The sequence below is a fragment of the Nestor notabilis genome, unplaced genomic scaffold (assembly GCF_000696875.1).
Source record: "Nestor notabilis isolate BGI_N333 unplaced genomic scaffold, ASM69687v1 scaffold22494, whole genome shotgun sequence".
NCBI classification, from domain to species: domain Eukaryota; kingdom Metazoa; phylum Chordata; class Aves; order Psittaciformes; family Psittacidae; genus Nestor; species Nestor notabilis.
In genome coordinates, this window is record NW_009927372.1 from 26892 (window position 1) to 45173 (window position 18282).

At 43.7% G+C, this 18282-nt stretch overlaps 1 protein-coding gene across 1 annotated transcript in view; it reads right to left on the reverse strand.

The window, feature by feature from the left end:
• LRRFIP1 (leucine rich repeat (in FLII) interacting protein 1) overlaps positions 1 to 18282 on the reverse strand; it is a gene marked incomplete at its 5' end in the record, with an annotated part of 59674 nt that overhangs the window by 23587 nt on the left and 17805 nt on the right. The window contains 4 exons of the mRNA XM_010014032.1: positions 6431 to 6508; positions 10013 to 10078; positions 12435 to 12515; positions 16081 to 16113. Coding sequence (XP_010012334.1) covers positions 6431 to 6508; positions 10013 to 10078; positions 12435 to 12515; positions 16081 to 16113 — 258 coding nt within the window. The remainder of the gene's footprint in view (positions 1 to 6430; positions 6509 to 10012; positions 10079 to 12434; positions 12516 to 16080; positions 16114 to 18282) is intronic.

Below are 18282 nucleotides of genomic sequence, written 5' to 3' on the forward strand. Positions count from 1 at the left end.
ATGGAGAGTTAGTGTCATTGAAAATACACTCAAAACCTACAGCTCTTTCCAATCAGTCCATATTTGGCACAGGGTTGGTTTTTTTCTTTGAATTATACAGAACAATACGTGGATGATCCCACTCATTTTTCTTCTTATCACCAATGGCACCCTATGGAAAAAAATCCCAGAACTAAGAGGTATCTATTACAAATCGGCTTTTTACATTGACAACATGTATCATAAATCCCCTATTATTAGCATTAAGGAAATTTAAGACTTAAGCTTTGAAGTAAAAGCCAGACTTAACGCACTAGATTATAAACTGAACACTGAAGAGACAAAGTACTGGGGGAGAGGAAGGAATCTGAATTTGCAGTCAGAGAAGGTCACTAATGAAGGCAGTTACTTCAGTTCAGACCCAACAAACAAGATGGACTGCCTTTTGCAAACAGCCTCCTATTTTCATGCCAGACAACTCCAAGTTGTGGATTTGGCAGCCTTCTAAGCGTGGCCAAACACTATGTTGTTGTTTATCAAGACAGTGTAAATATTGGCGTGTTACCAAAGATCAGTGTATCTACACAGATCTACCTCCAGAAATTCAGTCTGGAGTTGGACCAGACTAAAATCTACTGTATGGGTTCAGGGCATGACTCGAGATACTCTTTTCCTTAAGACATTTGCAGAATGTTCTTTACTAAGATAAAGAAGGGAACAAGTACTGATATTGTTTTACTGATGCATTATCAGTCAAATAAAAGCTTTCACTTCTGAAGGGGAAGATGCTGAAGACAGTGTGGTAGGGGTAAGCACACAGTAGACAGTTCTGCTCAGAGCACTCATAACCATACCTGTGAAGCCTGCTGCACATTCACTGCAAAACAATCTTTAATAACTCTCTGAGGGGGTATAAAGGTTAATAACTAAAGCTATCAAGTAACTTCTGAAGTTCGGGGTGGTTTAAAAATAAAAAGGAATAAAACCACAGGAGATTTCACTTCCCTGAGCGATGCTCTCATACATACATCCATTTGGTGCGGTGCATGGCAGGCTCTGAGGGCCTTCTCGCCACAACCAGTAATTACCACTGCCAGCTTATTTAAATATTAACATTCTAGAACCTAGTTCGTTTTGAAAAAAGCCAGTTCCTCGTTCTAATGCACTATCCTTTCATTACAAAGATGCCTCCTGCTACACAACACTTTCCTAAGCAAAAAGTCAGCCTGAAATGAGCAGCATTTAATTTTATGGTTATGTGGCAGCGATACACCAAGATCTATGAAGAGTGCCTTGTAGAAAGGCAGAGGTCTATTTTAGATTAATATTTTATATAGTTTTCATTCTACTCATCTTTCAATTAATGTATTCACAGTATCTATCGTTCCTCTAAAAAGATAAATGGTGCTTCCCAACAGCAGTCAGCCACCAGAGGGCACCCCAGGTTTTCAGCTTTCACCCTGTCCCCAATAAGCCCTTTGGCACATGATCCAGCAAGAAATCTGAGAGAAAGGTCAGGAAAAAAGGGATTTACTTGAAACTGCACAAAATTCTTGCCCAAAATACTTACCTGCTGTATTATCGTTCAGTAAAGAATTCTATAATGATTAAACAGACCAAAACCAACCTCTCCACCTTCACAGTACTGTACTCAGCATAGCACTTTATACAAATATCCTGGGTTTGCAACTTATCTGCATGCAAATATAAAGGACTAACAGAATAGTTGCTGGAAGAGGGCATCTTAAGAGGAATTCACCTAATGGCACTAGAGTCATAGAACATTATACAATTTTCACTTCCACAGAGGTATGCTCTGTCTGTAAAACCAGAATCCCAGAATCCCAGACTGGTTTCTGTTGGAAGGGACCTTGAAGCTCATCCAGTTCCAACCCCTGCCACGGGCAGGGACACCTTCCACTAGAGCAGGTTGCTCCAAGCCACTGTGTCCAACCTGGCCTTGAACACTGCCAGGGATGGGGCAGCCCCAGCTTCTCTGGGCACCCTGTGCCAGCGCCTCAGCACCCTTGTAGTAAATAGGATACCTTCCTCTTCACCAACAACTTGTGCAATTCGTACTTTAGTGCATAAAAAAAAGCAGGAAAAGGAAGTAGTTTTCCATGGCACTCCAGCATGCACACCTTTGTTTTGGCAAGAGGATGGGTTGTTCTCCACAAAGTAAGTACAACAGGATCAGAGCTCAGCCCCTTCTGACAGCGATTTCAGAGTAAATCCAGAGCCACATTACAAAGAAACGTCAGCAACATCAGAGGCTTACTGCAGCTGGAAGCAACACGACCAAACCACCCCACAAGTCTCTATATGGATCTGTTGCCTATTTTTCACAGATAAGAATGTAATGTCTGAAAAAGTGTTTCTCTACTTTGCAGTACAGAGCTCGCAGTTTAACCCTTGAAACTCTTTGCCACCAGTGAGCACTGAGGCCAAAATCAGAGACCCGCCAGCACTGCCACAGTGCATCCAATGAGTCTCAAACACCTACTGGAAAGACCAGAGGCCCTGGGAGAGAGTTAAACATCACGCTCCAGCTCCTAGTAAAGAGCTATTTAAGAATCAGGACTGAGGCACGATTTCCAGCCTCCTCTACAAGGTTAAAGAAGGGAACTCCAAACCACTTGCAGTTTAATAGGGCCTAATACCACACTTAGGTATAGGAACAACTTCAGTGTGTTCAGTATGTGGCTGTCACTACTTGGCTCCATCTAAGGTCCTGCACTTAGATCAACTTCCTCATAAAAGCAAGGGGGTTTTTTTGGGTGAGAAATCAAATTAAGATCACTTCCTGCTCTTAAAGTCATACAGCCCAGTTTGAAATGGAAATATGCCCCACATGGAAGAAAAACTCCTACGATCAGTAGCACTGACACAGGATGGTGTCTACAGAAACTAGGATTTAAAGGAAAAAAAAAAGTAGATGTACTGCAGTCAGCGTAACCCCTCCTGCACTCCCCATCTTACCGGGTTGATCGGCTGGGCTGGGACAGGCAGTAACACAGCGTTCCTGCGTGCTTTTCCAGTGAGAGCCACCATAACACTAGCAATTAGCAATAAGCCTTTAATATGCAGCAGGGAGAAGAAAACACTGCTGAAATCTGGCAGGTCTAGAGTGGGTTTGTCAGAAGTATCCTTGCTCAGGAATGAGTGTCATGCCAAACGTCATCGCTCAAACAAACTTATCAGTCTCTGAAATGCAAGTCAGCGATGCAGCGAATCCTTACCCTGGAGGGGACGAAGGCACACCCACACTGCCAGGGCATGGGCTACGATACAAGCCTACCATAAAGAATTTACGTGTAGGGGAGAGAAGGCAAAGCTTGAGCATGCTGATAACTGCTTCCGTGAGAATTCTCTTACTGTCTTCCTCTTCATTTCTCGTGAGAACATGATCAACTTCTTCAAATGGAAAAAGCTATTTTGCTCAGAAAGTCTTCAGACAAATACTATCACATTCTGAGGCTAAATGTATAAATAATTGTTTTTCACTAGTAGTTTATTAATTTAAAATCAGAAAAAAACCAGCAATTCGTATTAAAAAGCCCATCTCAGCCTACACATGACAGGCTCAAGATTTACCTCCATCTGCACAGATGGGCCTGATGTTTGCTCTGTTAAGATATGGAGTGTAATCCTTTACCATTAAACCACACATATCTGCAGTAACTGAAAGGAGGGCAGACAGTAACTACTAGGGGGGATAACTGGGAAAATGTTAAAGACAATCAAACAACAAACTTCATGCAGATATAGTGAATTCTTTAAAATACAAAGACCAAATATATTCACATACTGTATTTATGTATTTTCCTGGCTTTTGTTGTATTACAAGCATGGGAACACAGCCTGACAAAGCTGTGCACAGCAGGCAAACTACTGTCACTTTCTGCTCACTGTTTAATGAATGGTGGTAGAAGGGGAAAAAGGGACAAAATTTAAGTGCTGTAGGGACAAGATATTATTTGCTTAAATTTAGCAAGTTACACTGAATCATTCTCTACTCTCAATATATGATTTCTCATTATAATCAGACTTGGCAAGAGTTCAGTTTTGATTTTCTGCCTCATATTGTCCATAATCATAAGAAATCCTATTTAACTTCATTGTTAAGCACTCATGATTACAGTATATGGGTTTTGTAAACTATCATGCTCTCAAGAGGCATAAGCATACTAGAAACTCAGCTTTTCAACCCAACAATTATTTCCCTTTCCTTTCTACTCCACCAGCAATTTAAAATGTAACCTTGGAATCAAAGCTTTATGTGGGTAAATATCAGAAGGAACATAAAGCAGAATCAATAAAGCTTGATACATTCAGGCAGGAAGCCCAGTGATCCGGGCTGCATCACCAGCAGGCCAGGGAGGGGATCCTGCCCCTCTGCTGTGCTCTGGGCAGACCCCCCCCTGCACCCCTGATCCAGCTCTGGGGAACAGCACAAGAGGGACGTGGAGCTGCTGGAGCGAGGCCAGAGGAGGCCCCGGAGCTGCTGCGAGGGCTGGAGCAGCTCTGCTCTGGAGCCAGGCTGAGAGAGCTGGGCTGGGGCAGCTGGAGAAGAGAAGGCTCCTGAAGGGGACACCTTAGAGCAGCTCCAGTGCCTAAAGGGGCTCCAGGAAACCTGGAGAGGGGCTTTGGACAAGGGATGGAGGGACAGGACAAGGGGAATGGCTTGAACCTGCCAGAGGGGAGATTGAGATGAGCTCTGAGGCAGAAGCTCTTCCCTGTGAGGGTGCTGAGGCGCTGGCACAGGGTGCCCAGAGAAGCTGTGGCTGCCCCATCCCCGGCCATGTTCAAAGCCCGAGGGGAAAAGAGCACCCTGCTCGTGTGGAAGGTGTCCCTGCCCGTGGCAGGGGTTGGAGCTGGAGGAGCTTTAAGGTCCCTTCCAACAGAAACAGTTCTATGATTCTATGATTCAGTTTTGGGGGTTAGGAGCATTAAAACAATTTTAATGTAGATTACCAATACAGACAAGAACAGCCGCTTTATTTACTCTCATAAGTTATCACCATTATTCAAGGAGATCTTTCATTCTTCCTCTAGGAAGTCCAAGCAGGTGACATCTCCTAACTGTATGAGTGGAAGCAATATACTGCTAAGCCCATTGAGAAGACAGGGCTCTATTTCAGCATCTTTACTGCCAAGAACAAGTGCACAACTGAAAATATTACCAAAACACCTTGATACCTCTCTTAGTAAAAGGCAGGGTAAGTGACTCCTTACCATGAGTTACAGGAAAAGGCACTGTCTGTTTAATACAGAAAGAAAGGAGGGGGAGTGGGAAATCACAGGGTGCTGCTGTGTTGGTCCCATGTAGTATTTAGAGCTTTAAAGAGCAACGTCACACCGTTACCAAGGCTTGTACTACCTCGCATTAGGAGAAGCAAAGCTCCTGCAGTGGTGCCTTTTAGACCCACTATGGCATTAACTCCCAGCTCATCTTCAAGGCCAGGGAAATAACAGAAGCTCTTCACATCCTTCAACAAGCCACTAATTCAAAATAAATAAACAAACAAACTAAAAGTGCCTGTTGTCTCCCTGCAGAACAGCTTCAGCCCAGCACGTCTCCAGCAGCAAACCACCTCCAGCCACATGCACACAAACAGTCCCAAGTGTAAGCAGAGAACTAAAAACCAAGAAATCCACCCCCCACCCCCAGCTCCCACAGAGGGGAAAGCTGCATTTTGTGACTACTGTAAGCAACTGGCACCAGTGAGCCAGACTGCATGCAAAATACAAATAATGGAAGCCACCATCAGTGTATTGATATCCAATACCACTGAACAAATGGAAGACAATTACTTTCTATCTATAAAAAGCAGGGGGGAAAAGTCACAGAGGTTGGACAAGCCTTTGCTATTTGAGTCTTCTTTAGCTATGACTACATAGGAATTCATGATGCTCAACGTGCCAGGTACACGTAATCCTTCCAGCACTCCACCATGCTAAAGGCTCTACAAGGCCTGGTAATCTACAGCCCAACAGTATGTTCAAATCCAATCTCTGGGCAGCCCTGCAGCAACACATCCCCAAAATACTGCTCGACATAGAGAAACGGAACTACTTGCATGCTGCAGTAAGATTTAGGGTTTCCTCATTTTATTAACCAGAGGAGATGTGGCACTAGCAGCAACACCACAGACTTTTCACAATACCTTTGCTGAGGTGTTTTATGCCCAACTTAATAAAAAAACCAGCAGTCACATGAGTCCAAAGTGCACTTTCTGTTGTAAAAACGTGTATCTGCATAGAAATTACTTTGGTTTTCTGATTTTTCATCTGGTTTACGCCTTCGTCTTCAGGATTGCCCAGAAGGTCCAATTAATTCCATAAGGAACTATCACACAAGAGACTCAACTTTCTGTATTAAAAAAAAAAAAAAAAAACCCTTGGAGAGGAATTAAACACTTCAGTAACAATGAAAAATAGAGGAGCTCACCACTGGACTGGCCCGAGCAGAGCTGGCTCTTGAGGATGCCCGAGATCCTGACCCAAGGTAACAACTGTAGTCAGAAGGCTGCCACAGGAAACCAAGAATAGCAAGCAGAGAAAAAAGAGAAAAGCATCAGAATTGGGAAAGGAAATGAGAGAGAACTTAGAGCTTTACATCTGAAGTTAGTTACGAAAATGGTTGCATGCAGCTGGACAAAGGAATAGCGGTGAAAGCCAGAGAACAGACACCTCAACTGCTCATCTAAAAACTAACGCAAGCAGTAATTCCAGCTGACAGACCAATAGAGCTTCGATTTGATTCTTAGAATGACAGAATACAAATGATTTATTTATATACGTTAAAGTATCAGTCACAAGTAAAACAACTCTCAGCATCTACACAAAAGGCTCCACTCCTTGTCAAGAGCTCGGAGGTTCTCTGGTTGGCCTTCTTCCCACGTTTCCAACATCATGCAGGTACAAAATGAATCCACAGGCCAAAGCAAGAAACATCCATCTACGTGGTGATTAAAGTGAAAACTGAGACCATCTCAGAGACTGAGTATCTCTCCTGCTTTTCCAGAACCTGCAGTCCTCATCTCCTGCCAAAGAAAGTACTTTAGTCCTTCTTAAAAGCAAAATCTAAGCAGTGAAGCAGAACAGACAGGGCTGACTTACTGCTGCGAGGATGAAAGCATGTATCTACACTGTTGTATTTCCAGAGGTTATAATGCAGTGGAAAAGGGAAATGAAAGTTTCAAGCATCAGGGAAACAGAACTAAAACTTACTCTGGAAATGCATTTTAGGATTATTCCCTCTATTTTCACAGGTTTCAGAGCAGCTTCACACTCAATCTTGTTATTTAGATGTACTTTACAGAAAGATACGTAAGCGTATGCAAAAGGGAGTACTGAAGTTCATTCAGAACAGAGAGGAATTAAAGAAACTTCTGTGGTTTAGCAGACATGGTATTTTCCTTATTGCTACTACCTGAAGGTAATTGTGAACGCAGGCTTTGAAAAGAGGCATGCCAGTCTGTCACATCTCATTTGCAAAAGCTTGTACTGACTCAAGGGCAGAGGAAGTCCAGGGACAGGAACAAGCATGAGGAACTGTTCTCAGCTGCTCAGCCTATGCTGCTAATAACCTTTATCAGTTGATTTCATAGGCACTTAAGACTGTTTCTTAGATACAAAACCACTGCAATCTAAAGAATTATCTACTTCCAAGATGCATGTACTCTGCTTTTAAGGTTTCTTCTATTAAGTTACCTGGCCACTACAGGAATCCCGTGGACTTCTTGTCTGCAGAGACAGTCAGATCTTCACCAAGCTACTGGAGGACTGTTTCAGCATCATTAGTTATGCTAACGAAGTGGCACAGTATTAAATGAAAATTAAGCTTAGAGTACTAACAAATGGTAAGAGGGTAAGCTGGACATAACCCCAGCTACAGTGCAACCATAAGCTTAGTTACTAACCACAAAGCATTACTTTCCAAGGCATGTAGCCCTTAAAGTAAGCCCCTTAAGCAGGGCAGAATGTGACCAAGCCATGTCCTCAGATGTCATACATGAAGCGACGCTGTCTTCACACACCTGAGCTACTGAGCTTAACCTCAGAGATAACAATATGCAAAATCTAGAGCTACGCTGCACACAATTTACAACTATTTTCAATTACAGCCACTTTGATTCCTAAATTAAAAGCAAAAAGCACTGAAGTAAACACTTAGATTTTGTTTTCGTGGTAAATAGTTCTAGCACAGAAGCCTGGCACCATTACCAGTGTTTTATGTTTAATATAACAAGGATGTAGAATAACCTTGAAACACACAACAGATAAAAAGTATTAACTACTGATGAGCCCCCTATTAATGTTTCACAGGACTGATCTATTCTGTAGTTGCTCCCAGTATTATTGCAGGGCAGAACATGGAAGCAAGGGTCACTTGTTCAGCTGGCTGAGACCAAGCAAGGCCGGTTTATCCTCTTCCCCTGCATTCACCTGTCATCTGCTCATCCAAGATCATTCTTTGGGGACAGCTACCCAAATGGCACTCCGTGTTAAAAGTGCTCTGAGGCTCAGAGATGCTGAAATAACCACAGATAACCCCATAATTGTGACAAGGCCATTCCCTTTGAGGCAAAAACCTCGTACTTCAATTCTCAGTACGCAACCATGCAAAAGAAAGTGGAAAGGCTGGATTATACACAGACTTCCAATACCTGTGGCACAGGGGGAATGGGGAAGGAAGAAAGGGAACCAGCACCAGTGGTTTATTCAGTGTTCCCTGCTCAAGCCATTAACAGTGGCTGAAAAGCTTATAAACAGCATTTGGGCTTGGAGGCCACTGTAAATGATTCCTGCCAAGAGCAGAACTGTATCACCCGGACCTCGGAGAGAGCTCTCTCAAACAAAGACATCCCGTAAAAACAAAGGGCTCAGCACAGCCTTGTGGCAAGGATTGCAAGCTGCCTCAGCAGTCCAAGCACGTAACTAGAGATGAATGTTCCAAAGGAGCCAGATGAAAAGCAGGCACAACGGCGACACAAAAACCTGAAGCTGAAGAGCCGCAGCCGCTGTAAGACGCACAGCCCAGCTACTGTGTCAGCGTGACTGCAAGAGGATGGCATCGCCCTGTGAGGACTAACAAGTGCTCAGTAAACGTTCTTGAAAGTGTCTCCTTCTCCAAGCTGATAAAATGGTAACTGCTGAGGCTAAACTAACATCAGTGCTTTGTCTTGAGGCTGTTTTCGTTACGGTGCCGGGTGGCGGCTTTTTGTTCGTTGGGGTTTTTCTGTTTGGTTGGGGTTTTTTTGGCAATCAGTGAAGGAGATCAGAAAGAATAAGCCATGTGGCCACAGAACTCCCCAGGCAGATCCAACAGCAGCAGATGTACTGCCAGGCCCAAACGACAGAGAAGCCCCACCTGAGAAGAGATGATGGCATTTTCTGCCTTCTAATCCGTAAAGCAAGTCCTGCAGCCTCTCTTTTATGAAAGGAAACGGTTTCTACTGTCACTCTTCATACTGTTGCTCCCCATAACCGACAGAGCCCTCCACTCACAGGAGCGTGTCTTCCGAAAATATGGAGCTGCCCAAGACCTCAATTGCAGAATATAAATCCAAAAAACCCCAACCCCCAAGTGAAGCAAGTCGCGTGTTCACAAGGGCCGTGTGTTCACCTCACAGCAGCAGGAAGTGCTGGCAGAGAAGGGATTTTTTTTATCTGTATTACTCTGTTTTCAGAAGAAGATTTCAGTCCCAGTGAAGGAGGGGACTCCTTGCCAAAGAGTTTTACCTGCAAACCAAGTGTGAAGCAGAGACGAACACCCTTGCCGCAGCAGGGCGAGTGCCTAGTGCTGGGCTCTGTCAGCGCCAGCCTGAGCATCCCAACAGCAGATAAATCCCTTCTTATTCTTTTATGGAAGCACACGGAAATGGTGCTTGTCCTTTTGCCTACAGCAGCAGGTTATGAATCTCACACAGACCGTATTAAATGTTGCTCAGCCCAGAAAAGGCTGTGTTCTGGTACACACAGGTTACCAGGGGACAGAGAGAGCAGGGAAATGCAGAAAACATCTTACAGCGCGAGAACTAGAGGCACTATACCGACGAATCCCACCGTAAACGTTCTCGTCATACACAGACGCCTACAATTAAAAGACAGAGTGAGAACAGGACTGGCAGACCTCATTTCTGGTTCCAGTCTAGAGAATTACATATTCACAAGGTGCAGCGCAAAGGAATGAGCAGTACGTGCAAGGACGGGGACATCTCCTGTATGCAACCACAAGCAACGTGCAAGTGAAGATCTAACACGACCCGAAGTCAGTGAGCTGGAAAATGCCATGAGGCACGTGCAAAATCTGGCAGACATCCCCCCGAGCCCATCACATGCATTTCTAACCCTTCTCGCAGCCATCAGTTCAGCAGTTCATGGTGCCTACCAACAAAACGGCTACATCAATTCTTAAACTGTTCAAATCTGTTTAAGCTCCATTCCTGGTGCTGGCAACACGGGGGAAACTCACAGCTGGTGAACATCACTTACCAGCCCGTTTACTAAAGTAATAAAAGGAGAGGAAGATGAGTATTTTAAGACTGGCTCCAGTTTAGCATACGAATGTATGGCTCAGGAAACACAGGGGCAGGAGGAAACTCTGCCTTAGAGCTTTGAGGAGAGAAAAAATAATCTGAGAAGCTAATTTGAAAGTTTGAGCAAGAAAAGTGAAATTTGGGTAGAAAATCTTTTTGAACAGATTTTTGTTAGTTGTTAGACAACAGAAAGAACTGATGTTGCCTCTCTCCTGCACATTGTAGCTAAAACCCCAAAATGAAGACAACTGTCTCCCATTCAGAAAGAAGCCCATGGCAGCAACACAACCCACGAGCAGCGGTTATGATGGGACTTAATGTACGACTTTTTCAAAGTGTTTTATCTGCAAACCAAGTGCAAGGCAGACACGAATACCCTTGCCTTGCTTTATTCCAAGAGGAATAAAAGGAAGGATCAGCAAACCCAGGTCTGTACAAACAGCATTGCCCACGTGCATTCAGATGGATCAAACACCACAGTGTGAAATAAATGAACCCAACAGGAACTACTGAGGTAAGAGACAACATATGCATGGCTTAAGGTGAGTGGCTTTGGTGTTTGGGTTTAGAGTGTTGGTACAACAAACCCTGTAACTTCTGGCTGGGGCATCGCTGTACAGCAAGGACGGCTGAGGAAGACAAGCATAAAACTTTTTTTGCACAGAAAATGAAACCAAAAAAGGCACCTACAGCAGAATAAGGCACCTTGATGAGATCAGGATTATTAAACTGCAACAGAAGGAAACCCACGATAAAGAATATTAGTAATCTGTGCCATAAAAGCATTAGATCTCAACTCTCAAAGACTAAGAATACCAAGCAGACACGTGCATTTCCTACAGGAAAGGAGGACATGACAGAATGCAAAAGCTAATCAGCATAATTGAAGATTCGGTTGTTAAAAGTTGTTACTGTCTCACACACATCTGTGTATAGCAGCCAGAAAGGGTGTTCCTCCCCATTTTAACCAAAGCCAGAAAAAGAGCTACATACAAAGACAGAAATGTGTTAAGATACACATTTGAAGTGTTTCACACAGCTGTAAGATCACCTCTCGTGTATTTCATTAGTAAACAACAACACAGAGAAAACTCAAATAATTCCGAACAAAATTAGGGCTGCGTCAGTCAGAGCACCACAAAAGAAATTACTCCGCTGTTAGTAATCACTGTTCACAAGATGCAGCAATTAAGCTCATCTGTATCCGACATAATTAGGTGCAAGAGGTACCCCAGCAGTGGTCCCCAGCCCAGCGCTTGCAGGTAACACTGTGCTGCCAGTCACCCCCTGCTCCACATCTGCAGCGGCCCCAAGGCCCGGGTGACGGCCGTGTGTGGTGGCACAGGCTGGGGACCACTGCTCCAGCACCGCTCTGCTAGCGCCAGGCTGGCTGAGCTCTGATCCACACGCAGAGGACGATCCGACCTCCTGGGTGACTCTGAAGGTTCAGTGATTCTCTTCTAGCAGCCTGTGAATCACTTGCATGTGATTTCATTTTATGCACACTGATTGTCTTAAGCTTGCTGGAGTGACAAGGTGAGCACAGTTCCTTCAGCTAGGATAGAGAACTTCAGTTCATTAAGATCTCCCTTATTTTTCCAGACCAATTGAGCCAAAAAGCAAGCAAAGTAACTGTAGGAAAGGGAGGAGCAGCAAAGGAAAACTAATTGTGCTCATTTTAAAACAGCTTTCCATTACTCATCCCAATCTTTAAAAGTCTGTTTTGGTTTTGGTGTTTTGCCCCCTTTTTTTTTGGTTGGTTGGTTTTGAGGATTTTAAGTCTTTAACTAAAAAACTTTTGGAGACTCTTGACAATTGGTCCAAATTCAGTCCTAAGTGCAAGAGGTTGTTATTCTCCACATGAAGTCAGAACAACAAGTCCAGGCCAGCTAAAGCCAGAGGGAAACAGACCCAATTTCCACTTTGGGATGAAGGCTGAGATGTGGAAGCATAGCCGCTGTTGTGGAGACCCAGATCAGAGTAGTACGAAGCCTGCGTTAATAACAAAAACAGAAAAACCACAACCAAACCTTGAGAACTCAGCTTCATAACGTGACAGACTTTCTAAATTCCTTTAAATGGGAAGCAAAAAATAAATTAGGTGATTACAAATGGCAAGGATTCAAAGTGGTCACAGAGTTAAAAAGAAGAGATAAATGCATTACAGATGTGAGGGTGTGTGAAAATCATGTACCTTTTCCATTCGTAAGGCAGAGATAAAAGGGCCTTTCCTCTGGCATCTGCACAAAACACCCACTTGGTTTACCTTCCACTGAAAAGGCTCTAGATCCTCACTTTCTCTCCTCCTCCCTTACTGCTATGACCCAGTGAGAGACCCATGCAGGGACACGCTTTGTAAGGGACTTCAGGAGCATGTATGCAGTTCATGCACCTAAGGTCATTCATCCTAACTTCAGTTAAGTGAAGCTGGAGAGGGGCTTTTTACAAGGGGTACAAGGGGGAATGGCCTTAAACTGACAGAGGGGAGATTTAGATTAGGTATGAATTAGGAGGGTGCTGAGGCGCTGGCACAGGGCACCCAGAGAAGCTGTGGCTGCCCCATCCCTGGCAGTGTTCAAGGCCAGGTTGGACACAGGGGCTTGGAGCAACCTGCTCTGGTGGAAGGTGTCCCTGCCCGTTGAAGCGTTTGGTCAGTGGAGACTGTCACAGATAACATATGGCAGTAGGACATTCTCCTTGTCCTGTCCGTACATGCCCTTGTCAGAAGCCCCTCTCCAGCCCCTCTCCTCTTCTTGTCAGCTCCTTTAGGCACTAGGAGTTGCTCCAGGGTCTCGCCAGAGCCTTCTCCTCTCCCGGCTGAACTATACATATATTATATTTTTTTTAATAAACTATAGAAGACATAATGCTCAGCGAGCCAACAGAATCAAAGCAATGCAGCAAAACAATGAAGACTTTGCATTCTCCCTATGTTCAGAAAAAAGGGAGCCTAAAAGCACATCTAAAAAGTGATGAAACAGTTCCTCTGCCGTGCTGGGGACAGATGCAGCCCTGAGCTAAGCAGGCAGAGTACAAAGCTACAGAGGAAGGTGTGCTTAGGAGTGAGCACAAGCTGCCACAGCCAGCACGCAGGGCCTTGCATCCCCACCCTCATGAAATGACTTATGTGCTCGCTCAGCCTCCTCTGACTGGCCCTGCTACCACACACGAGCTGCAAAGGGATTTTCAAAGCCTCCCAGGCACTGTTTAAGATTTGTTTTCCCATGGGCACGCTGGTGGGAATGGCTGGTTGATCTGAAAGATCTCCACTCCTCTTTGTTCTCTGCTATGCTCCAGAGCTCTCCTTTCACAGCTGTTCTCGAACACTCTACTTCTCCAGCTGTTTCTTACAGGGGTCTAGACAACCAAGATACTCTGCTTTCAGTAGTCAGCTATCATTCAACTTTCTTCCAAGACCTTACTAATCCTTGCATCATCCCTATAAACCACGTAAGGGTTAACTCCATTTACAAATGAGGGGAATCTGTGGCAAATTAAAGTACTTGTTTGCTCTTGACACTGTGGACTTCCTTCACTGCAAACAGATTTGTGGATAAAACACAACAGCTACAGCTATTGTGAGGTAAATAAACCATTGTCCAACCTCAAAAAAAATAATAATAAATAATTTTTTCCCTGAACGTCCATAAAATAAGACTTTCACTGCAAAGAAACCAGAACACACTGAGCTTAAAGAAATGATGTTCATTCCCACGCAGAAAGCTTGTCAGCAGCTGGACTACCCTAGGCACATGGCATTATTCCTATTTAAGGAATCAACCTGTGGTATGGCAAGTACCGTGTCCAAAGGCTCTTCTCCACATGGACAAGGCTCCATTCTGTGCCTTAAAAGTGGACATCTGTTTTGAAACAACTTAGCAGCAGACTCATCCCCTCTTTGCAGACCTTAAAAATTTTCATCCTCTTAGTTTTTCATTGTCACTTTGACCATCTTCAAGGTTAAGCTTGGGAGAGAGCATTCCTACAGGTGAATCCCAGCCAGACTGGCAACAACTGGTTTGGAGTTTCAGCTGTTATTCTAAGTTACCCCCAAACTTCCTTCCCCCTTCTAAGTTATGATTAATCTAAATTACACTTAGTAACAAAAACTACAAGGAGCTAATGCTGCCACTGTATTGATGCTCCACATACACTAAACCTCAATCCTGCAAACCCTAATACTGAGCTGATTTTAAATTATTTAAATTGAAACCAAACAATTTCTTTTCCCTGGATGACTTTCTTACAGACACTTTGCTCTTCCTGCAGTACTCAGAGCTCTGGAATATGTCACTAAAGAATAAGAACATCATTTATCAGAAGTACTATATAACAAAGTTCCTTGAACTTGGCAAACAGTTCAGCAAATGTGGAAACACCAGGACATACCATTTTCTTAACAGTTTAAGCAACAGTATTTTGTTGTTTCTTACCCACATATGCAAGCATAAAACTTTATGGAAGCAACAATTTAGAATGGACATGAAATATAAGGACCCAGTTCACTATTTACACAAGCGCCTGCTTAACTTCATGCTTCTCACTGAAGTCTCTCTCGTGTTCAGCATGTATTGCTCAAGCACTTAGCTAAATGGAGTCCCAGAAGTAGTTTATTTTTCCCCTAAACACAGAGCTTTAGTCTGCATACCACTACATTTCTTTAGAAATCTTGACAGCATAAAGATCAACAGGCTCTGAGCTTCTGTCTGCCTCTGCTAAAATAAAGGCAGGGAGAAACAACCCCTAACAGCTACTCTGCCTGCTCGCCAGAGGCTCTGCTGGAGGCAGTCCTGTAAAATAACCTGCACAAACCCCAGTATGTAACACAGCAGGACAATGAATTCCTGTAACTGACACAAAACACTTGTTCTGGAACAGAGGGGAACATTGCGACCCACATACACACAATGGAGTTAATGATAAAGCTTTTTTTGACATGAATATTTCTAGAAATAGAAGTACATCAACCTAAGTTAGTTAAGCAGTAACACTTGCCCTGGCTGTTCACCTCTGTGGCAGTTTCCTGAAACCCTAGGGTACAGTTTAGAAAGGAAAAAAAAAAGCATTTAGTAAAGCAAACTCAAACAACACACATTTGGGGAAAATTTAATATCCAAAGTCCATTTTACAAATGCAAATCTCAAGAGGCTAAATCCCAGGTGAAGCTCGGGAGTTTTCAGTGTTAGAGCATAACATGAACATGTACAACAAGTTGGAGAACAGGCCTTCTGTTGTCCAGCACATGAAACTCCTCGTGCTGGGTGCACCCAAGTGATTCCTTGTCACAAGTTAAATTTACCCAATTTTGTTTCCAAGTTAAGCAGTTCTGGCTTCCAAGTCCTGTTGGTACCAGGCTGGGAGACTTCTCTTCCCACTCACGGCCTAATTTATTTTTCCACAGAACTTACTGCTGCACCTCAGTGTCTGACAAACTGCAAACCCCACAACGTGCCAAGCAGGAAAAACCTGCTCCACCACAGGAAAGAATTTGCTAATTAGCTTTAACCCCATCGAATAGAGCAATGGAATCTTATAGCAATATAAATAGCTTACTAACCCTGCTAGATTTTCTCCTCTGACAGCCAAGCAACTAAAAAACAGCAAAATGTAGCAAAATAATTAATTCCGAGTCTATAGTTGAGAAATTCAGCTTAGTAAACGTGCAATGTTGTATGAGATACCTTCTTTTTAGCTTTCCCCAATTACATCAAAGTTAAACGCAGGCAGTGACCATCTGCCACCTCCCAGTGCGTGGCAGTCCAAAGAGCAGTAAGAGATTTCAGCCCGTCCAGCTGTCCTCCCTCACACTCAAAAGCCTGCCTTCTTGTCAGTAAGATGTTTTCTCTCAAAGAGCTAAAAACAAGAACCAGCCTTTCAGAAGCCAGGCGAGATGCTGGCTTCTGGGTCAGGAATAAAACAAAACAAGCCCTACGATGAAGTTTTTAGTTTGGAAAACTGATGTTTAAGAAAAGAGGATAAAGCCAAAAGTCACCTCGATCGAAACCATCAGAAGCTCAGGTTTCTCAAGCAATTCACTGTTCTGGCATCACTTTCACAACAAGGTCTGGTTTAGCATCAAGAATGAGGAAGCACCCTGTGTATTTGGGGTGAGGGTTTAGTGGAAATTTAATTAGAATTTCTATTGAAATTAAATTCTTAAGTCCATGTTTTAATGCATTCCCAAAATGAAAATCCACTCAACCCAAAGTGAGCCAATTTCCAAGCAAAGTATTTATCACATACTATGCAGTGGCTTCCATGAAAAATCAAACAGATTACATTAGAGACCAGTTTAGACCCAAGATAGTAAAGCAACTTCGGGGAAGAGCTTAGATTCTCTACTAACTGCAATACTACCACTATAAATGCAGGGCGAGCATCCAGCTTCTCTTCTTGAGAAGAACCGATCTGAAATCCTGCTGCAGCCTCCTCGCAGTTTGGCTTCAACCCTGGTTTTACTATTTTATCCTTCCCAGGCTTCCCGAATTCTCCTAAGACTCTTCTTGCTGAAGAATGGGCAAAACCTTCAGCAACTTAAGCCACCGCTGAAGCTGCAGCCTCAGCAGCCCCGTGCACAGCAGTTACTCCAACTGCCCCCTTCATTAGGACACTGAGGAATTCAGTTTGCCTTTTTTCAGCGATGTAATACTGACTAAATGTAACCTCAGATCAGTACCTGAACCATCCCTATGCGGAACTCCTTACTCTGCAACAGCAGGGATTTGTTTCCAAATGTGGTATTCCTCATTTATGTTTACCATTGCTCAGTTCTGACAAGTTCACTCCTTTTCATTGGCAGTATTTTTATTCTAACCTTGCTTAAAATTGCCTTCGCTCCCTTAAAATTGCCTTGCACAGCTAGGCAATACGCACTCCTGTAGAAGTGTCTTCCCCATGAAAAACAGATGATGCTGACTTAGAGGGGAACAGACCAGATGAGATCCTTCCCAACTGGCTGGTTTTCTACCAGAGTTATTTTTCAACTAACTGTGCGTTTCTTCTACAATAACCAGATCTTGCCCAAGGTTTCATTTGATGTCATGTAGAGACACACCAAGAGCCTTACAGTCAAGTTATAGTCACATCCAATGCTTTTCCTTTATGCTCTTAATTAACCTGCTTAGGGAAATTAAGTTGAATTAACATGATTCATTTTCCACAAACAGTTTATCACTTTGCATTTCAGGCCCTTTAAGAGTATTTGTTTAATCTGCCCTGTATCATTCAGATTTCAAGCTGAAGCCCCATAGCTCAGGTCATTTTCCTTGTCACTATGAGCCATCCTCTCCAGAAACTTCTCCAGCACACAGTTTTGAAGGCAAATCCTCCAGACAACTCTTGAAGAGCAGGGTCAGTCTTATCAGACCTCACTGACCTTTGTTCAGTGCTACACTAACATGCTAAGCACCCGACCATAACCTTACTGAAAAGTGGAACAAATACAGTGGTATACTGGGGAGGCTGAAATGTCCAGATTTTACTTGTTCTCCCTTCATGTGCAACTGACCCGAATGTTTTCTGTATTTTCCTCCTGCTTTTAACTCATGCAGAAAACTTTCTCGCTGCCATTATGCCCATCGATACTTGCAGTATTTCTGTGCTTTAGACTGTGGCTGATGCTTGGGGCTTTCCCGATCCCAACCCAGCTTCCAAGTCTCCGAAAATTCTCTGCTGATTTCCAGTGTACTGAAGGAGCCCAACCCAGCCCGGCAACCTCCTTCTGCAAGGAGCAGCCTCCCCTCCACAGTAGCAGCACATC